Genomic DNA, 23358 nt, shown 5'->3' with positions numbered 1-23358 from the left:
TGTGGATAAAGTCAAGGGGTCTGAATACTTTCCAATTGCACTGTATATTTAATTTTCTACTAAAAACATACTTAAGTACAAAAAAGTGTCCCAATTTATGTGATTTGAAATGTATTTAATATACTTAAATGCTAATTGCATTAAATGTATTTAAAATTGTTCCTATTTAGATCATTTTAAATATACTTAAGTATATTTATCACAGATATACTTAAATATATTAATGAAGTATGATTTAAGCATGTCTAATTAGATTTCTTTCCCGCTTGGGTAGGCTGCATATGAAAGCGCAATGGGAGCGCATGTGGCCATCATTTGCTTGTGAGTGTTGTCTAGCTGGAGTTTCAGCACGATGATATGGCCTATGGCACAATTAGACTATTAAATCAGTGTTTGGGTTTCGATAGCAGTTGTTAATCTATACAAAATAGTTATTACAAGAAAACTGTTAATTAAAAAAAAAAAATCTAATGAATCATTACATATTTATTAATGTATGTGCTTCTTAACTGAGTTGAGGTTGACATATCACACCTGTTCTTATTCCTAACCATACTTACTTCAAAGCATTTGGTCTAAGGTAAAAGAGTGATGCAACTTTCATTTTACCACATAGATCTATAGGCTTGATGAGATACCACTTAGACTTAAAACACCAAGAAATACATTTGTTCATAGAGTATTTGTAGAGCCCTGAGTGTGTTCCCTGAATCCCAGTGAGACAGGGGTCTTCAGCTTCATACACACAACTCGCCTCCACAAACAAATCAGCAAAACAATCAAGCTACCCACTCTAAAGTAATCAATATAAATAAATACATGTAAATAACCAACTAAAAGTTGTATGACGCAAAACCTTGATGTGTGATGGGGGGTGATGTCTGATGTCATGATGACACAGCACAGGGGTTTGTGGGTAGAGGGTGAGAAGGGATGAGAGAGAGGGGGGGTGAGAGAGTGGTCCTGTGACATCATTCTACCTCTTATATACTGAGGGAATGAAGCCCACTGCTCTTCACTTCATTCACTCTATCTAAAGCCAAGAGGACACAGGCAGACACTGTCACTGACAGGAAGAAGAGAAGACAAGGACAGACTGAGTACATTCATTCTCCACCTCCGACTTCTCTGTTTCTCTCTCTTTCTGCATTTGACCCCTAACCCTATGGACTTGGGTCCTGCTTAGCTAGGTGGATTCAGAGCGTGGGATTTGTACGAAGATGCAGGCACAGCTGGCGTGTGTGCTTCTCCTCTGTTTGACGTGTGGCGTATTATGTTCAGGTAAGCACGGGCATCCTATCACATACTTTCCTTTTGATGTTAATTCATTTGCAACCTTACTGGGTATTATTTTGGTTGCATTGTCAACTGATTAAGTTGGATTTTACCTTGAAAGAACAGGAAATGGTCCCAGAGACGAGGGACTAACTGAATTACTCTCATCTGAAACATACTTTTGCAACAGGTGGATTTCACCACACACACACTTTAGTTATCTTATCTATTCACATCCATTGATTACCCAGATATTTATCTTATCTATTCACATCCATTGACTACCCACATATTACTATCAAGAAGGCATAACTGCTCTGAGATATCTCTTGTGCAAAGCTCTAGTAGGGTAGACCTGCAGAGCTACGGGGTGTGTGCATACCTGTGTTCTAGCACAGCACAATGTATGGGTCTAATTGTTTAATCAATGCCCTAGCCTAGGTGACTCAGGTGTTTTAGTGCTGGGGCAGCCAACTGAAGCGCTCCAAGACATCACACTGTTCGGTTGAGCTTATTAAGCACATATGTCCGTCAGAGAAACAAACTGTTATATAGATGTTGCTGTGGGATGTGGATGATGGAAAGGGGTGAATCAATCTAGCGGCGCCCCAAAAAGCCTTGACTTCCTGGCTTATTAAGGAGCAAAAGTGATTTGACTCAACATCAAGTTGAATCAAGTTCAACATCAATTTTAACATCTAATCGACATTAAGTTCAACATCTAAGCAAGATTTGGCTATCTGAACTCTGTGACACGCTCCGAAATGGAATGTAAAAACATTTGTTAAGTCTAGCAAGGCTTTGAGCTGTTTTTGCTTGAGCTTTACTATACCTTTTGCCGAGGTTTAATGGATCAGGCTCTAACAGAACGTTAAGAGTCTTTAAAGCAGCTCGTAATGAATAGTCTATGAGGGCTAAATTGCCACAAAACAGATAAATTAAGTTGGATAAATCTGTTGTAGACTATGCTAGAAAAACCCAGGTGATAGAAACCACGTTTTTACTGAAATGGTTACTTCAGAATTGGAGCTGTATTTTTTGTTATTATATACCTACCTGTCTAATACCTTTATACCTGTACTACAATAAACCTGTATTATAACTCTTGTTTTGTGTCTATCTGATAGATGTTGATCAGGAACAGCGGGCAATAGAGGAGGAGCTGTTGAACAGTCTCTTCACTTCAAAGGTACTGCGCTGCTTCCTCTGTGCACCTGTCAGATCTGAGGTGTGTGTGTGTGTGTGTGTGTGTGTGTGTGTGTGTGTGTGTGTGTGTGCACGTGCGCAATTAGTGCCCCCATAGTGCAGGTGCTCTTTTATGGAGCCTGGATATGTCCTCTTTCTCTCCCGGTTTTTGTTTCAATTAAATTGGCTCATTATGGATTCTATTTGTTCATAGTTTCACAGGTTTCTGGGTTAGTGTTAAGATATACGGTCTTTGAGATGAACATAATGTTCCATCAATAATCAATAAAGCTTTCAAAATCCCTTTTTCTAATCACTTCACCACTTTTCAACTCACACACGCATACACACTCATGCACAGGAATTATAAAGGGTTCAAAATGAAATCATTTAGGTATAACATAATTGCTTTTTTTTATATGACCATTTATCGTGCGAGATAGTCCGTAGACAGGCAAGATGAAATGAAGAAAATAGAACTGGAACTAGTGGAGCCTGGAGACTGATTACCTGAGCTAATACCATTCAGATGGTCCTGACAGCAACATAGCGCCGCGCGGCCAAAACACACACATGCACACACACACACACCCACATTCTCGTGCACACACACACACACACATACGTTTGCACATGAGCACATGCATGCATGACACGCACACAAACACATACTCTCTCTCAATCCCTACTCCCTCCTCCCCACTCTGTCTGATAAATGAATGGAGATGAGAGGGACACACTGAGACACGACTATGACAAATAAGCTCTGTGATTTATCGCGTATGATGTTCCAAGGGTTCCTTGGGGGGGCTGATTGTAATCGTAAATCACCAGATGACTGATAGAGTGCTCTAGATTAGAAGACACTGGAGAGGCAGTGTTGTAGTAGACACTTGTGGCTTTGTCTTTTCCTTTTTTCTTTTACACACAGATTATAAACATACATGGTTAGGTGGGGGATCCGTTTCCTAATGTTGGAATAGGTTGACTGTTGTTTCAATGACACTTGTTTGCAGGCTGTGAAACAACAGTTTTGTTACTTCATGAAGTATCTGTCAGGTCAATTTATAACTGCTGCATGCGAATGCCAACACTTGATTTTCTTAATCGAAAATAATGGATTTAGAACGTAGAATGATGACTAAATCAATTGGTAAGGTGAGATCAATTACATTTTTCCAAATTCTGGATATACCAGTAGTCACTGTCTTAAAAATGTCTGATGTAGAAATCTAGCCAGTAACTAATCTCACCACCCAGAGCTGTCATGAGAGACAAGCCAGTGACAGACAATTCAATAGAAGTGGGGACACGGGCTACTTGAAATGGCAGTTAGTCCCTCTACTCTGGATGCTGGCATTGTTGGACTGCTCCATAAAAACTATTTTCCGTCCCTCAGTCCCTCAATAATTAACTGACAATGAGAGAGAACACACTGGGGAAAGAAGGGGCTACATCAAAATGTAATGTGAAGTGACCTTTCTGCACAATTAAAAGTGTACCTACCTCTCGTCTCAACACTCAGTGTCTTAACAAACTGTTCATTTGGAAGTAAACAGGAGCTCATTTGTATTTGAGGGCGGTAGGGTTTTCTAAATGTCAATATTGGAAGGAACTCACAGGAGTATCCAACAAACTAAGATGTCCTTTCTGTGGTTTATCCTCAGTCTGCTCAGTACAAAATAATCCACTCTGTGACATTTCTCCCCCATGGCCTCCAAATCCATATGTAACAACTCTCAACAATGGAGATGCAGAAAATAAAAGTGTTGTCCTTTGCCATCCATAAAGGAAAGATGATAGGTGAGATGGGATTTAAAGTGATTTAGAAGCACCAATCTTCTGTTCCTTACGACTGAGTGACACCCGGGAGGGAGTCTGGGCTGTGCTGTGTTAACAAGTCGGCCCACGCACAGAGGCCCCAACGGGCACCGATAGGGGCCTCACACCATCCAAAACCACACACTCAAACTAGATTATGATACAGCAGGATTGAAGCTAGTTAGATCTGACTGATCCATGAGAGAGTGCAAAGGCAAAGCACACATATGCACACACACATGTAAGTCTTTATGTATGTCGTAGTCCTAGTATTTATTTATATGCTCCTCCTAGATGAAACAGAGCAAGCAGGGCGCCCCCTACTGGCGTGTGTCCCTGGTGAATGTGTGCAGGATGGTGAACAGCCTGATGAACAGCCTGTCGTGGAGAGAACAGGAGGAGTATAACCCTGAGGAGGAGCTGTGGGAGAGACTGGCCTCCCTTCCTGAGCCTCTGGACAAGCTTCTAGACCTACAGCAGATCTGCAAAGTGCTGCAGCCCCGAGAGGTGAGGGACACCCATATTTGGATGCATGCATACATACATACACTGGGACACACAGAAAAGGATGCACACACCAACACCTACAAAAACAGATGCTGATGCACGGAGTGCAATTCTCACATTTGAATAGAAAATCTGCCATGCAGACATATACATTTCAAGTGAGTCACACAAACACAAACACAGTAAACACGCACAGGGATAAGCACTCAAGGGCCTAGATTCAATCAGATCAAGCGTTAACCGGCGATAGCAGACACCTGCATTGCAGATGTTTTGGCGGAGTTGGAAATGCGTTGGCACCGTCAAATTGGTGAGCAGCTGCTCTTGCTATCATTTTCATGAAGTGTTAACATTCAGAATGAGAAAGTGTAGGCTATATAGAAATAATGACGCTGAAATCAAAAAATCATTCAACTAAATAATGAGGATTTCTGTCTTCCGAATCGAGGTGATAGATTACATCTCACATTCCAGTGTTTGAACTTGTAAACAAGGCTGCATGGGATTTCTGTTAATGCGACTCAGTGCAGCCAATGGCAATGTCTGCTTTAGCTATAATGCCGGGAGCCACTTGTGGATTTGACAACTCTAACGCAGTTCCACCTCCTACACCGTCAAAACAACCGCTATGCGGATGTTGGCTGAAGCGAATCTGATTGTATCAAGTCCTTAGTCTACAGCATGGATGGGCACCTCCTCAGAGGCGGAGTGGTGTCAGACTTTTTCCCCGTCCCTAGCAAGTACAGCTGACTAAACTAATTGCATTCTAAACTGAAGATCATGATTAGTTGATTGTTGGAGTCAGGTGTGTTAGCTGACTCCAAGCATCTCATACCCACACAAAAACACAAAAACAGGGCCACACACATATCCCTCACTCGCGCTCACCCTTGGTGAGAGTCCATCCCAGGCTCCTTACAACGGTAAACACACCTCATTAAATGCACCTCTATTTATCTATTTAAACAGATATGCTTTAGCCACATCGTCATAGCAGTTGTTTTTCACAGTGTCGGAGGTGGAACTGCGTTAGAGTTGTCAAATCCACAAGCGATCCCTGTCATTACACCTAATGCATAAATACACTTCCATTAGTTGCACGGGGTCACATTACGAGAAATCCAATGCAGCCTTGTTTACAAGTCTGAACACTGGAATGTGAGATGTAATCAACACCTCAATATTATTTCGATATAGCCACATTCTCATTCTGGTAAAAAAAATAATGTGACATGTCATACTCTTTTTGGCCAGACAGCATCAGATACATGGGCTACACATACAAAGACAGAGGGGCACTGTTTGCCCCGCTAGTACCTAATGCGAGTGGGACAGGTGTGGTTTCATGACAATGATCAAGAGCAGCTGCTCACCGATTTCACAGCTCAAATGCAGTTATACCTCTGACACTGCCAAAACATCAGCGGTTAACGCTGGATCTGATTGATCTAGGTCTAACACACAGCTGCATAGTGTGCTATATATGGAACATGTACTGAACAAAAATATAAAACGCAACATGCAACAATTTCAAAGATTTTACTGAGTTACAGTTCATATGACTAAATCAGTCAATTGAAATAAATTAATTAGGCCCTTATCTATGGGCCTCAGGATCTTGTCACTGTCATTATGTTCGGCGTCCGTAGCTTTTGCCTGACCATACCATAACCACACCGCCACCATGGGGCACTATGTTCACAACGTTGACATCAGAAAATTACACCATACACATGGTCTGCAGTTGTGAGGCCAGTTGGATGTACTGCCAAATTCTCTAAAATGACATTGGAGGTGGTTTATGGTAGAGAAATTAACATAACATTATCTGGCAACAGCTCTGGTGGACATTCCTGCAGTCATCATGCCAATTACACTCTCCCTCAAAACTTGAGACATCTGTGGCATTGTGTTGTGTGACAAAACTTCACAATTAAGAGTGGCCTTTCATTGTCCCCAGCACAAGGTGCACCTGTGTAATGATCATGCTGTTTAATCAGATTATTGATATGCCACACCTGTCAGGTGAATGGATTATCTTGTCAAAGCAGAAATGCTCACTGACAGGGATGTAAACAAATTTATGCACAAAATTTGAGAGAAATAAGCTTTTTGTGTGTATGGAACATTTCTGGTATCTTTTATATCAGCTCACTTCATATATTGTGTTTGTTTTTTAGGTCAATGTTTAAGGAATACATTTGTTTTCATGACATTATGCACCACAGAAGAGTCTCAGGAGTGGCTTATTCTGTCTTTCTTTACAGGTGCTTGACGACTCACGAGAGAACTTAGACGGCGATCAAAACAGTGACAACCCGCTCAAAAGGAAATCACCGTATATTTTTAAGAGGCAGGTGAAAAACACCAAAGCTCGGAGGCCGTACATATTGAAGCGGAGTACATTTTACTGACCCACCCCCAGGAAGAGAAAGAAAGACACTATACATTCTGTGGATATGTGACCATATGTGCTCTCTGTTGTCGCATTATTATTTGTTTCCTCGGCGTCCTGCCGATACAGATGATATCTCAATCCTGTGTCCATCACTATAGGTCTCTACTAACATACTAGGCCTACTCCTACTCCATAAAGCGAGGACTAATGTAAATAAAAGCAAACAAAAGCAGTAAGCAAATGTGTATCTTTTGAGAGGCTTTATATTTCTTATTTTTGTTCACGGCACAATACATTTATTTTATTTCCAATGTGATTAAACAATACATATTTCAAAACCACTGAGATGTGACAAGTCTTTTTTTCAAAACTAGCTGTTTATGATAACACACATCAAAATGAGAGCAAGCATTACATCACTGGTTCCCTTTCTAGTCACCTTTAAACCATCTCAGGGACCAGTCAGCAACGTCCCACGAGCCAGAGCTTGAGAAACACTGATCTAGATATTTCCAAGTGGTGGTGAATTTTATTAAATATCAGGATGATAGCTACTGTGTGAAATACGTGAGGCAAATGTTTTGTATAGCCTCTTTAATTAATGTTAAAAGCAATATAATACCTAAAATCAGTGCATCAACGGTAAGGCTAGGTAAATTGGCTCTTGAGATCCCCTTTCACATTTTGATAGCAATGACATACTGGAATAAGAATACATTTCTATGAGAATAAGAGTGAGATATGTCACTTATGGGATACTCCTAGGGGCGTGTCACAAGCGTGAAGTATCCAATCACACAGCGTCTGTTGGAGACAGACTGGTCGAGTGGTGAATGAGGTGAGCCCCTCTCCTCCATAAAGGGAGCCACTCACCAGCCAACTGGTCATTCTCGAGCATCCTTGCGCTCTTGCGAGCAGGGAAAAGCGGTGACGCATCTCACTCGTATTCTCATATAACCGGGGTTAAGCAAGTAACTCAAAGTTCTATTTCTAATATTTTGATGTGTCACTTATGGAATATGGCCAACTCCCGTAACGCAGACATGCTTTCCGAAGCCAGAGTAGTTCCAACAGCATCAGCCCTCAGAGGATCCAACGCTGAGGACAGTATGCACCAATGAAGGTGCAGTGACGTCCAGTCGGTAAAACCTCAATAAAGTATGAGGGGTGGCCCAAATACCACCTTGCAAATCTCTTGTAAAGAGATGCCTTTGAACAGTGCCCAAGAGATAGCCATACCTCTGTTGAAATGAGCCCTCAGGGGGCTGTAAACCCTTGCTATTATAAGTCAATATAATAGCCTCCACTATTCAATGGGACAGCCGTAGATTAGAGAGGGGCCTACCCTGGCAGGGGGGCACCCAGGAAGAGTTGGTCACTCTTGCGCCATGCTCTCATTCCATCCAAGTATATGTACAAAGCACGTACTGAACATAAATGGTGGAGACACCCTTCTTCTGTAGAAGTAAATGGTGGCGGGTGGAAAGCTGAAAGCTCTAGGCCAAGACAATTGTAATTGCCACTGACCTTAGGTATAAAGATGGGGTTGGGTAGCAACAGTACATTGGATAACCCTGGAGGAAACTGTAGGCACAAATGGTGGACTGACAGTGCGTGTAAGGGCGATCAGCAAACCCATCTTGAAGGAGAGATATTTCAACGCTTTCCAGCGGCTCAAAATTGCTGAGAAATTTGCTTCGAGCACAATAGACAGAGCACAATAGACAGGTCCCAGGACAGCATAAGCAGGAGAATAATCTCTGCTAACCAGGGCCTCCATGGTCATCGAGGGGCTACCAAGATAAGAGATAATCCTTGTTCCCTTACTCTGTCCAGAGTGGGGGGAATCAAATAAAATAAAAGTTATTTGTCGCATGCGCCGAATACAACCGTGAAATGCCTACTTACAAGCCCTTTCCCAACAATGCAGAGGTAAAAAGTAAGAACAATATATACAAATAAAAAAACAAATAGTAACACAATAAAATAACAATAACAAGACTATACAAGGAATACCGGTAGAGAATCAATTTGCAGGGCTATGAGGTAAAATGTACATGTCAATCAGGATAGATAATAAACAGAGTGGCAGCAGCTTATGTGAAGAGTGTTAAAGAGTGTGAAAGTGTGTTGCGTCAATATACATATACTACTGTTCAAAAGTTCTGGGTCACTTACAAATGTCCTTGTTTTTGAAATAAAAGCAAATTGTTTGTCCATTAAAATAACACCAAATTTATCAGAAATACAATGTAGACATTGTTAATGTTGTAAATTACTATTGTAGCTGGAAATGGCTGATTCTTAACGGAATATCTACATAGGACCATTATCAGCAACTGTCACTCCTGTGTTCCAATGGCATGTTGTGTTAGCTAATCCAAGTTTATCATTTTAAAAGGCTAAATGATCATTAGAAAACCCTTTTGCAATTATGTTAGCACAGCTGAAAACTGTTGTTCTGATTAAAGAAGCAATAAAACTGGCCCTTAGACTAGTTGAGTATCTGAAGCATAGGCATTTGTGGGTTCGATTACAGGCTCAAAATGGCCAGAAACAAAGAACTTCATTCTGAAACTCATTAGTCTATTCTTGTTCTGAGGAATGAAGGCTATTCCATGCGAGAAATTGCCAAGAAACTGAAGATCTCGTACAAAGCTGAGTGCTACTCCCTTCACAGAACAACACAAACTGTCTCTAACCAGAATAGAAAGAGGAGTGGGAGGCCACAGTGCACAACTGAGCAAGAGGGCAAGTACATGAGAGTGTCTAGTTTGAGAAACAGACGCCTCACAAGTCCTCAACTGGAAGCTTCCTTAAATAGTACCCACAAAACACCAGTCTCAACGTCAACAGTGAAGAGGCGACTCTGGGATGCTGGCCTTCTAGGTAGAGTTCCTCTGTCCAGTGTCTGTGTTCTTTTGTCCGTCTTAATCTTTTCTTTTTATAGGCCAGTCTGAGATATGGCTTTTTCATTGCAACTCTACCTAGGAGGCCAGCATCCCAGAGTCGCCTCGTCACTGTTGACGTTGAGACTGGTGTTTTTAGCGGGTACTATTTAATGAAGCTGCCAGTCGACCGGTCTGTCTCCAAATGACGCTGTGTGATTGGATACTTCAAGCTTAGAACCCCCCTAGGCGTATCCCATAAGTGACACACGAAATGAGTATTACAAATAGAAATGTTTTGTATTTTATTATTCTCTGGGCAGTGAATGAGGGTCTATGTTGCCCTTCCAGCAAGTATAACTGCTGTGGAGTGGGTCATACAGGTTTGTATAAAAACCAGACAGCAGAGGGACACACAGTAGATTGGTTTATTTTGAATGTAATGCATGTTGGAGATAGCAACAGTCCTCTCTGTCATAAAAAGGAGAAAAAATGTAAACAATAAAAACTTAATTTCACAAAACTATAGGCTAAGAAATAGCTCCAGAGTATGATCCCTAAACGAGGATGGCCTTGCTTCCAGGGGAGAGAGAGAACTGTATTAATTCAATCGACTGTCAAATAAAAGCTCAATATTTTTTTGGTCTCAAATAAAACAATTGTATTGCCACACGATCTTTCAAACTCCATTCAGATGCAGCGAACTAACAGAAATATATTAATTTGATTTTCAATTCTAAGGAAATAAGAGCGATACTCTCAAATGTTCCCCATCCTGTTCTGCTCCATATTCCCCTTTTCTCTTTCTCTTATTACTAAAGTGGCAGGTAGCCTAGTGGTTAGAGCGTTGGACTAGTAACTGAAGGGTTGCAAGATCAAATCCCCGAACTGACAAGGTAAAAATATGTCGTTCTGCCATCATTTAAAATAAGAATTTGTTCTTAAATGACTTGTCTAGATAAATTAAAAAAGCACAGCTGTAGTGGCTATCTAATTACAGAAACACAATATGGAGCAACAAGTATCTCAAATGTTGATGATTGCCCATACATGTCAATACATTAGATACATAGATTACATACAGTGTTCACGTCTATTAATCAAATTGTATAGTATGGATGCACACATGCCAACAGATGGCAGTATTACACAATGTAACTGTGAACCTTGGCTGTTGAGCCAGTGAATGAGGGGGAAAAACCGAATGAGTAAGTAAAAAGTATTAATAGAATGGATTTTAGAAAACAAATTGTTTTCAATTCTTACGGTATTATTCCTACCATCACAGAAGTTGTGTTCCCTTCCAGTACATTTGTGTGAAAGAATTTACAGTATCAAAACCAGTAAGGTTTGATTTACTCTAAAAATGTGTCCTTACCATCAACAGCCCCTACCACTCTACCACACAACAGATGACACACTACGCTATGTGAATAAATTCAACATCAGTAAAGCCTGCTGCATCTGCTGGATACATCAGTAATGTTTAGATTTAGCTTTTTGTTTTGGCCAAAGTCCAGCCCCGAAGTACGCCTCTTCAAATCTGGTCAAATTTAGAGTCGGAAGGCAGACTGACAGTTAAAGACTTGTCTGTGTGAGCCTGGGCACTGCCTGCCTGCTGGAGCCTCTTTAGTTCGTGAGTCTCTCTCTCTCTCTCACTCTCGCTCTCTCGCTAAATGAAAATCATTCTCTCATCTGGATGGGGACACAGCAAATCCTGTCTGTCTGTAGAACAGGCACAAGGTTCTCAGATCAAGGTAATGGCATGTGAAGGAATGAGATTAGTTCCCTTTTTGCTAAATCTGATTGTGTGAATTGGATGATGGCATAACAAGAGCGACTTTGTTGCGGGGCCCGCCGAGCCGGTAATTAGGCCCTCATATGGGCGCCATTACTAAACTCACCACAAAAGGGACAAGGGGACGGGCCGTGTCTGAGCTACTTATTGTCACCCACTGCTGCCTGTCAATGAAAAGATATGCACATTGTGTGGACAATACAGTTTTTCTAATTATAACAATCTCTAGAACAATGGCCCTAGTTTGAAGAAAGAGGAGAACCACCTCTACTCAGCAGAGATCAAACCTTGATTTACATTTTTAACCTTTGGATACGCCATAATACTGCTTTTTCTAACCCTAACCCTAGCATCATGTCCTCCTCCCGGTTCAACCTTAACCCTAGCCTCAACCACAACCCTAACTCTAGCTTCATGTCCACATCCCAGTTCAACCTTAATAACCTCTACGGGCCACGGTGGCAGTATTGAGAATTTTGAAAAAAATACGTGCCCATTTTTAACTGCCTCCTACACCAACTCAGAAGCTAGGATATGCATATTATTAACACATTCGGATAGAAAACACTCTGAATTTTCTAAAACAGTTTGAATGGTGTCTGTAAGTATAACAAAACTCATATTGCAGGCAAAAACCTGAGAAAAATAGATTAAAAAAAATGAGAATTTTGTGGCTGTACTATTTAGTGTCATTGTTTATTAGATACCATAGTGAGAAAGGATTCAGTTCGCAACTCCTACGGATTCCACTAGATATCAGCGATCTTTATAAAGTTGTTTGAAGCTTCCATGATTAACAGGGAGCAAATAAGAATGCATTGAAGTTGACGTCCGTGGGATGTCGTCACTTCCATTATGGCCTGCACCTGCGCAATCATGAGACACGGGACATTTTTCAAAAACGTTTTTCTAGACACAGGTGAGGTCGGGTTGAAACATTACTGATGTTTCACGTTAAAAATGGCTCTAAAGATTGATGCTAAACAACGTTTGACATGTTTGAACAAACATAAATAGATTATTTTTGTAACTTTTTTAACTTTTTGCCGTGACTTCACACACCCCCCCGCGCTACTTTTTAGTAGCCACCGAAGCGCTAACAACATGGAACAACTTGGAGTTCTTTGGACATCAATTATGAACTTTGTCAAAAGAAACCACATTTGTTGTGGACCTGGAATTCCTGGAACTGCCAATGGATGAAGATAATCAAAGGTAATGGATTATTGACAATAGTATTATTAATATTACATGGTTACAAGATGATGCTAAGCTAATTAGGCTAGCTTATTGTTCTTAGCACAGCACCTGGTTTATTGCAACTTGTGATTTCCCAGTAAAGTTATTTTGAAATCTGGCAAGACAGTATCATTTACGAAATGTTAAACTATAATTATTTGAATGACAATATTATAATTTACCAATGTTTTCGAATAGTAATTTTGAAAATTGTAACGTTGTTCACCGGAAGCATTTCAGAGAAGAAAAAAATCAGAATTTCACAGCTACTGTAAAATGCGGTTTTTGGATATAAATATGAACTTGATGGAACAAAAAATGCATGTATTGTATAACATAATGTCCTAGGAGTGTCATCTGATGGAGATTGTCAAAGGTTGGTGCATAATTTTAGCTGGTTTCTGCTTTTGGTGACGCCTGACCTTGAATTGAAAATGGATGTTTGTACTTTTGTGGCTATGTACTGTCCTAACATAATCTAACTTTATGCTTTTGCCGTAAAGCCTCTTTGGAAATCGGACAATGTGGTTAGATTAAGGAGATGTTTATCTTTTAAATGGTGTAAAATAGTTGATTGTTTGAGAAATTGAAATTATTAGATTTTTGATGTTTTGAATTTCCAGCCTTGCTAGCAATCCCGTCTCAGGGTTCATTGCTAACCCGTGGCCTCAACAGGCTAATCCTAGCTTCATGTCCACATCCCGTTTCAAACCTAACCCTAGCCTCATACAACCCTAGCCCTTACCCTAACCCTAGCTTCATGTCCACATCCCGTTTCAACCCTAACCCTCAACCACAACCCTAACCCTAAAAAATAACCTACATCTTTGAGTGAGAAACCAATGGGATTCTTCGTGACAGATATCTGGAACGCAGTCAGGCCTAGAAATTGCCAGTGCATTTAAAGGGATCAGTCGAAGAGGCACGTTGTTACAAGCACCAAGACATTGTTTTTCTCGTGTCATCGTCATTGGACGGGAGTGTTGCTGTAGCACCTGTCATGCTGGGAGCTCATCTGACATACCATTTATAAAATGCTCTCTCTCACAAACACACAAACGAACGCACACACAAACTACACTTCAAGTTTCAAAGTTTATTTGCCACGTGCACAGTATACAACAGGTGAAAAAGAGGACAGTGAAATTCTTACCTTGAGAGCTCTTTCCCAACATCAGATGGCTTATTTATCATAAAACCATTTGACGTTACCAATAAAGTTTATGATTACTTCATTGGCAAACTGCCAACAACTAACAGTGAGCAATCGTATTCATGCATAAAAAAAACAAAATGAAAGAAAATCTTTGTATGTTTACATTTTGAAAAGTTATTTTTGGAGAGGTGGGAAAATTGTTGTTAACAATCAATAATGACAAACCTCCTGGCATTGACAACTTAGATGGAAAGCTACTGAGAATGGTAGCCTCTATAGCCTCTCCTTTCTGTTATATACTGTATATTCATCTGAGCCTAGAGGAAATTGTTTGTCATCAGGCCTGGAGGGAATCCAAAGTCATTCAGCTACCCAAGAATGGTAAAGTGGGCTTTACTGGTTCTAGGCCTGACTGAGCATTTAACACTAGAATCATTAAAGCAGTCATTTTGACTGATCATTCTTTTTTTTGTATTACTCTGCCATTTTTTAAGTCATGCCCACCTCCATCCTTGACCTATCAACTTGCGGCCAGCTCTTAGCAAACTCTTGGAAAAAATTGTGTTTGAACAAATACAATTCTATTTATATGTAAACAAATTAGCAACAGACTTTCAGAATGTATAGAGAAGGGCACTCAGCATGTACTAAACTGACACAAATGACTGATGATAGGTTGAAAAAAATTGACAATAAAAAGATTGTGGGAGCTGTACTGTTAGATTTCAATGCAGCCTTTGATATTATTGACCTCTTGTTGAAAAAACATGTGTGTTATGGCTATTCAACCTCTGCCATATAGTGGATTCAGAGCTATCTATACAATACAACACAGTGTTTTCTTTAATGGACGGTTCTTTAATGTTAAATAAGTCAAGTGTGTTGTACCGCAGAGCATCTCTCTTGGCCCTCTTCTATTTTCTAGTTTTACCAATGACCTGCCACATAAACGTATCATGCAACAATTTCAAAAATGTTACTGAGTTACAGTTCATTAGGCACTAATCTATGGATTTCACATGACTGGGAAGGGGCGCAGCCACCCACTTAGGAGCCAGGCCCACCCACTGGGGAGCCAGGCCCAGCCATTAAGAATGGTTTTTCCCCACAAAAGGGCTTTATTATAGACAGAAATACTCCAGTTTCATCAGCTGTCTGGGTGGCTGGTCTCAGACGATTCCGCAGGTGAAGAAGCTGGATGTGATCCTGTGCTGGCATATTTACACATTGTCTGCGGTTTCTGAGGCTGGTTGAACGTACTGCCAAAATCTCAAAAAAGACATTGGAGGTGGCTTATGGTAGAGAAATGAACATTTAATTATATGGTAACAGCTCTGGTGGACATTCCTGTAGTCAGCATGCCAATTGCACGCTCCCTCAAAACTTGAGACATCTGTGACATTGTGTTGTGTGACATAACTGTGGCCTTTTATTGTCCCTAGCACAAGGTGCACCTGTGTAATGATCATGTTTAATCAGCTTCTTGATATACCACACCTGTCAGGTGGATGGATTATCTTGGCAAAGGAAAAATGCTCACTAACAAGGATATAAACACATTTCTGCACAAAATAGGAGTGAAATAAGCTTTTTGTACGAATGGAACATTTCTGGGATCTTTTGTTTCAGCTCATGAAACATGGGACCAACACTTTACATGTTACATTTATATTTCTGTTAGTGGGGATCCTAATAAAATTCTCAAAACTTTCTTAGTTTCACACAAGAATAGCAATTCCTTCAAAGTTGGACTGCCAGGTTTTGGGCATTCTGAATAGTATTGTGTTGAACAGTTTGTCAGAATGTCACCTCTTACCTGGACTATTGCAATGCTCATCTCCATAGCCTCTCTGTCAATCCTCATCTCCAAAGCCTCTCTGTCAACCCTCTTCTATATAATGCTCATCTCTATAGTCTCTCTGTCAACCCCCTTCAATGTGTTCCGAATTCTGTTGCTTCAGTGCTCACCCTGAAGGGTACACCATTTTGGTGTTAGCATTATGGCTCAATCTGTTTGCAGGCATTCTGATGGACTGGCAGGGGGAGGGGAAAAGACAGTGTTCACCTTGTGGGTCCTTATCTGATGTTATGGCATAAAGTAAGACTGAGGACCATTGGAGAACTTTGCAAGCAGGCTGTATGCTACTTCTCACCATTGTGCACATTGTCTGAAGGCTGTTAAACTTTTAAAAGAGCATCGTTGTTCGCTCTATCCTTGGATCCTTCATTTCACACCACTGGAAACCGAAACTTTCCTACATCCGCATCAAAATCTGAGAATCCATCACATCTACTTTCCACCAACTCCACTGCTCACCTACAAGTCTCTCCATGTCCTAGCTCTTTTTTACCTTTCTGAAATGCTGCAATCCTAAATCCCCTGTAACTGAGTCTACTCATTTTACTCTGGCTTCCTTATCACCACCAACACCAGACTCCTCACCACTGGAGACCTTGTCTTCAGTGCCTTCAGCTCAGCTGCACTCCTCTGAAACTCCTGGATCATCCATCACCCCATTTGCATATTTAAAACCAGAATTACAAACCATATTTTCTGGCAACACCTGTTACCCTCCACTCAGCCCCCATTCTTCCATTTCTTTCTAGATTTGTTTACTAGAACCAAAACATTTGATCATATTACTCCAGTGCCAACCTCTCTACACTGGCTAGGGCTGATTTCAAGGTTTTACTGTTAACCTACAAAGCATTGCATGTACTTGCTGCTGCCATACATAATATACGTACACATACGCTACGGTCACAAGAAGAAGGCCTCCTTATTGTCCCTATATTTCAAAGGAAACAGCTGGAGGCAGGGCTTTCTACTATAGAGCTCCTCTTTTATGGAATGGTCTGCCAATCCATGTGAGAGAAGCAGACTGGGTCTCAACCTTTAAGTCTTTACTGAAGACTCATCTCTTCAGGAGGTCCTATGATTGAGTGTAGTGTGGCTTAGGGGTGTGAAGGTGAACGGCAAGACACTGGCGAGAGGAACCACCCTTGCTAACTCTGCTTGGCCGGCTCTCTTCCATGCTGTCCATATGAGGGCGCATCACATTTTAGTAATTTAGCAGAAGCTCTTATCCAGAGCGACTTACAGTAGTGAATGCATACATTTCATTAAAAAAAAGTATTCCGTACTGGTCCCCCATGGGAATCAAACCCACAACCCTGGCGTTGCAAACACCATGCTCTACCAACTGAGCCACACGGGACCATCACATCATGCCAGGCTTTCTTCACTGTACTCAACTCCCTTGGGTGGGTTGAGTCACTGACATAATCTTCCTGTCCGGTTTTGTGCCCTCTAGGGCTAGTGTAGGAGATCTCCATTGGCTATACTCAACCATTTCTCATGGCATTAAGTTAGTGGTCTGTTGATTTCCCTTGAATGGTGTGGGGGCTGAGCTTTGGCAAAGGGGGTGGTGTTTATCCTGCCTGACCGGCCCTGTCCAGGAGTAATTTTGGACGGGGCCACAGTGTTGCCCAATCAGTCCCAAGTATCTATTCTGCAATAGCCTATGTGCCGGGGGGCTCGGGTCAGTCTGTCCTTTCTGGTGTACTGTGTGATCTTAGGCATGCACCCTCTGATCCTCCTCTATCTCTCTGTTTCTCCTTACACATGCACACACACACACACACAGTACACAGTGTTTGTTTGATCTATTTGTTTTATATTGTTACACATTTCTCGTTCTAGGTAGAACCCTTTGCAAAGGTTTATACCTAGCACCTAATGTGGTTCCTCTATGGGGACAAGCAGAAGTAATAGCACATTTTTTCCAAAGAGTGTTCAACAATAAACCATTACCATTCAGTTCCTGTGATGTGTTGCCAATCAGTTTCTGTGATGTGTTGTGATGTGTTGCTGGAATTATGTCATTTGTCATAGTTTGTCAAATGTTTTGTTAAATTGAATATTTTACATTTCTAGTGGTATATTTGTCTTTTAAGTCCTTCTGTAATTTGAATATGAAAGGCATTGTGTTTCATCTCTTCTATTAGTCTGACTCCAAAGACTCCAGAAGTTTGTAGTGTTGTGATGATAAATGTGTCATGATTTCACCGGTGGGAATAGATTCTTATTATTTCTTTCTAGTGATCCAAAGAAATTGTATTTGATGCCAAAAAACATCCAGATTTATCCAAACAGTTATTGAAGGATGACAGAAAAAGATAATAGTGCTGGCAAGCTACAGACTTGAGCAGGGGAGGCTGGTGGGAAGAGCTATAGGAGGTCAGGCTCATTGTAATGGCCGGAATGGAATAAATGGGACGTTATCAAACATATAGAAACCACATGTTTAACCTTCCATTTATCCCATTCTAGCCATTACAATGAGCCCATCCTCGTACAGCTCCCCCAGTCAGGTTTCCAGTTTAACATTGTTTATTTTACATTTTAGTTATGTAGCAGACGCTCTTATCCAAAGTGACTTGCAGTTAGTGCATTCATCTTAAGATATCTAGGAGGTACAACCATATATCTCCGTCATAGTAAGTACATTTTTCCGAATTAAAGTAGCTATCAACAAATTCAGTGCTATTAGGGGAGGGGGGGTGCTGTGGGATTATTTAAGATACATTTTTGAAAAGGTAGGGTTTCAGATGTTTTCGGAAGATGGGCAGGTACTCTGCTGGCCTAGCTTCAGGGGGAAGCTGGTTCCACCATTGGGGTGCCAGGACAGACAAGAGCTTTTACTGGGCTGAGCAAGCCAAAAGACCAGAGATGGCGGAACAGAGTACTCGGGTTTGGGTGTAGGGTTTGAGCATAGCCTGAAGATAGGGAGGGGCAGTTCCTCTTGCTGTTCCGTAGGCAAGCACCATGGTCTTGTAATGGATGCACACTTCGATTGGAAGCCAGTGGAGTGTGCAGAGGAGCAGGTTGACATGGGAGAACTTGGAAAGGTTGAATACCAGGCTTAATAGCACAAGCAGGTTGACATGGGAGAACTTGGAAAGGTTGAATACCAGGTTAAATAGCACAAGCAGGGAGCCCAACCAACAGTGAGTTGTAGTAGTCCAGATGGGAGATTATTAGGACCTGCACCGCTTCCTGTGTGAGGTAGGGTCGTACTCTACGTATGTTGTAGAGCATGAACCTGCAAGAGCGAGTCACTGCTTTGATGTTCGCAGAGAATGCCAGGGTGTTGTCCAGGGTCACGCCAAGGTTCTATGCACTCTGGGAGGGGGACACCGTGGAGTTGTCAGGCCTTACCTCAAGACCTCGAGGAAGAGCAGCTCCGTCTGGTCAAGGTTGAGCTTGAGGTGGTGGGCCGACATCCAAGCTGAGATCATTAGAGATGGTCTGAAGAAGGGAGGAGGGGATGGGGTTGAGAGGGCAGGTTATCGGGCAGCGGGACCTCATGAGTCTCAGGATTTCATCTGGGGAGAGAAGGGAGAAAGAGGTCAAAGCGTAGGGTAGTTCTGTGTGAGTGGGACCAGTGGATTCAGTATGCTGAGTGAATGAGGAGCAGATGTCATCAACCTTCTTTTCAAAGTTGTTGACAATGAACAGTCTATGCTTGAGTGGCTGGAGGGAGGAGAAGGTGGAAAATAGTTTCCTAGGGTGGGAGGCAGTAGCTTGAAATTAAGAGTGATAGAAAGTGGCATATCAGCAGATACAGAGGAAGGAGTGAAAGGATGAAAGGTCCTCCTAGAAAGTGTAGTTTTCCTCCATTTTCACTCAGCTCCCACAGACCTGTTCTGTTAGAAGGGTTGCAACCAAGGGGTGGGGAACCTTGCAAATCACTGTGTGGAGAAAGTAAAGGTGGTCCTCTTTGACTTCAGAAAGAGGGGTGATTTCGTTACCTCAGCTGACCCTCAATTGAGAACAGGTAGAGAGGTTCAGCCATTTCAATTACTTATGGACTATTACAGACAGAAGCATCAACTTCACTTAAAACACAGTACATTTTACACTTGCCTGCTATGGAAACTGAGGCACCTCGACGTAGTTCCCACAATCCTGCAAAGGTATTACGCCTACCACATTGCCACATACACCTACAGTACCACCGGTTACATGAAGCTGAGGAAGGTAGTCAGTATGGGCTCTGCTGTTTGAGGGCAGCAGCGCTCAGGCCTTTCGAGGCTATATCACACACAGGCAAGGAAGAAGGCAACACAAATAGCAGGGGACTCAATTGACAATATGTGTGGCTTATTCCAGAGCCTGCCCTCTGGTCTGAGATACATGACGTACACCAAAATGCATGACCAACTGAGGCAAGATGTCACGACTTCTGCCGAAGTCGGTTTCTCTCCTTGTTCGGGCGGTGTTTGTCACCGGTCTTCTAGCCATCGCCGATCCATTTTTTATTTTCCATTTGTTTTGTCTTGTTTTCCTTGTCTTGTTTTCCTTGTTTTTCATTACGTGTTGTGTGTTTAACCCTCTGTTCCCCCCATGTCTTTGTGTGGTATTGTTTGTTGTAAGTGCTTGTGCACATCGTTGTCTGGTGCGCGACGGGTTTTGTACCCATTCGTTATTATTCTGGATGCTGGTGGTTATAAGTAATTATATATTAAACTGCTCCGGTTATTACCCAGTTCTGCTCTCCTGCGTCTGACTTTGCTGCCACCAGTTACGCACCCCTTACGCAAGAGCAGATTCATTACCACTTCAATCTGGCTGCTCAATTAGATCAAGGAGCTAATTTTCTTATTTCACCTTTATTTAACCAGGTAGGCCAGTTGAGAACAAGTTCTCATTTACGACTGCGACCTGGCCAAGATAAAGCAAAGCAGTGCGACAAAAACAACAACACAGAGTTACACATGGGATAAACAAATGTACAGTCAATAACACAATAGAAAAATATGTGTACAGTGTGTGCAAATGAAGTAAGGAGGGAAGGCAATAAATAGGCCAGAGTGGCAAGTAATTACGATTTAGCAATTAACACTGGACTGATAGATGTGCAGATGAGGATGTGCAAGTAGAAATACTGGTGTGCAAAAAGAGCAGAAACACAAAAACAAATGTGGGGATGAGGTAGGTAGTTGGATGAGCTACGTACAGCTGATGCTTAAAGTTAGTGAGGGAGATATAAGTCTCCAACTTCAGTGATTTTTGCAATTCGTTCCTGTCACGGGTGTCGTAGGGTGTAGACCAAAACGCAGCGGGAAAATGTATACTCATCTTCTTTTTATTAGTGAAGAAGGAAAAACACAAACAACGTATACAAAAAACAAACGAACTAGACAGTCTCGTCAGGCATACAGCGAAACAATCTCCCACAAAATCCCAAGCCAAACACATTCCTATTTATAGGACCTTCAATCAGAGGCAACGATAGACAGCTGCCTCCAACTGAAGGCCCCAACACCAATAGCTAAACATAGAAATACAAACGACTAGACTGAACATAGAAATAAACTAACATAGGACAATAACCAGAACCCTGGACTAAAAAATCAAATACCCCTCTACATACACAACCACCTCGAACCATATAAACCAAATACCCCCTCTACATGAACACATACACAAACATACCCTAAACCACATAAAACAAATACCCCCTGCCACGTCCTGACCAAACTATAAGAACAAATAACCCCTTTACTGGTCAGGACGTGACAGTTCCAGTCATTGGCAGCAGAGAACTGGAAGGAAAAGCGGCCAAAGGAGGTGTTGGCTTTGGGGATGACCAGTGAAATATACCTGCTGGAGCACTTGCTATGAGTGGGTGTTGCTATGGTGACCAGTGAGCTGCGATAAGGCGGAGCTTTACCAAGCAAAGACTTATAGATGACCTGGAGCCAGTGGATTTGGCGACGAATGTGTAGCGAGGACCAGCCAACAAGAGCATACAGGACGCAGTGGTGGGTAGTATATGGGGCTTTGGTGACAAAACGGATGGCACTGTGATAGACTGCATCCAATTTTCTGAGTAGAGTGTTGGAGGCTATTTTGTAAATGACATCACCAAAGTCAAGGATCTGTAGGATAGTCAGTTTTACGAGGGTATGTTTGGCAGCACGAGTGAAGGAGGCTTTGTTGCGAAATAGGAAGCCGACAATCTAATGAAAATCTTAAGTAAAAACTAATAACTAACAAATTAAGCTAAATTAAGCTAAAATTAAACACTTTTTCAGAAAACCAAAGGTTGTGCTAAGTGTCCATACCCTCTGAGCTATTGAATTTTACAGTGCCTTCGGAAGTATTCAGACCCCTTGACTTTTTCCACATTTTGTTAGGTTACAGACTTATTCTAAAATGTATTAAATAGTTGTTTCCCCTCATCAATCTACACAAAATACCCCATGATGACAAAGCAAAAACAGGTTTTTAGACATTTTTGCAAAAAAATAATATATAGTATTATAAAAATATATAAGTGTTCAGACCCTTTACTCAGTACTTTGTTGAAGCACCTTTGGCAGCAATTACAGCCTTGAGTCTTCTTGGATATGACACTACAAGCTTGGCACACCTGTATTTGGGGAGTTTCTCCCATTCTTTTCTGCAGATCCTCTCAAGCTCTGCCAGGTTGGATGGGGACGCTTGGCATTCAGGCCAAAGAGTTCAATCTTGGTTTCATCAGACCAGAGAATCTTGTTTCTCATCGTCTGAGAGTCTTTAGGTGCCTTTTGGCAAACTCCAAACGGGCTGTCAGGTGCTTTTTACTGAGGAGTGGCTTCCGTCTGGCCCTTCTACCATAAAAGCCTGATTGGTGGAGTGCTGCAGAGATAGATATCCTTTTGTAAGCTTCTCCCATCTCCACAGAGGATCTCCAGAGCTCTGTCAGTGACCATCGGGTTCTTGGTCACCTCCCTGACCAAGGCCCATCTCCCTCGATTGCTCAGTTTGGCCGGGCGGCCTGCTCAAGGAAGAGTCTTGGTGGTTCCAAACTACGTCCATTTAAGAATGATGGAGGCCACTATGTTCTTGGGGACCTTCAATGCTGAAGAAATGTTTTTATAACCCTTCCACAGTTCTGTACCTCGACACAATCACAATTCCTTCAACCTCATGGCTTGGTTTTTAGCTCTGACATGCACTGTCAATTGTGGGACCTTATATAGACAGGTGTGTGCCTTTCCAAATCATGTCCCATCAATTGAACTGACCACAGGTGGACTC

General features: G+C 41.7%; 1 protein-coding gene across 1 annotated transcript; it reads left to right on the top strand.

Annotated features, from left to right (window-relative positions):
- Window positions 1-1038: 1038 nt before the first annotated feature.
- On the top strand, window positions 1039-7513 carry LOC115151324 (neurotensin/neuromedin N). The gene is made up of 4 exons (XM_029695253.1): window positions 1039-1281; window positions 2403-2464; window positions 4576-4788; window positions 7056-7513. The coding sequence occupies exons 1-4, from the start codon at window positions 1221-1223 to the stop codon at window positions 7200-7202; spliced, it is 483 nt and encodes a 160-aa protein (XP_029551113.1). The 5' UTR covers window positions 1039-1220; the 3' UTR covers window positions 7203-7513.
- Window positions 7514-23358: the final 15845 nt, after the last annotated feature.

Source organism: Salmo trutta, chromosome 17 (assembly GCF_901001165.1).
Source record: "Salmo trutta chromosome 17, fSalTru1.1, whole genome shotgun sequence".
Taxonomy (NCBI): domain Eukaryota; kingdom Metazoa; phylum Chordata; class Actinopteri; order Salmoniformes; family Salmonidae; genus Salmo; species Salmo trutta.
The sequence above is the reverse complement of the archived record's forward strand: the minus strand, read 5'-3'. Positions and strand labels throughout refer to the sequence as shown.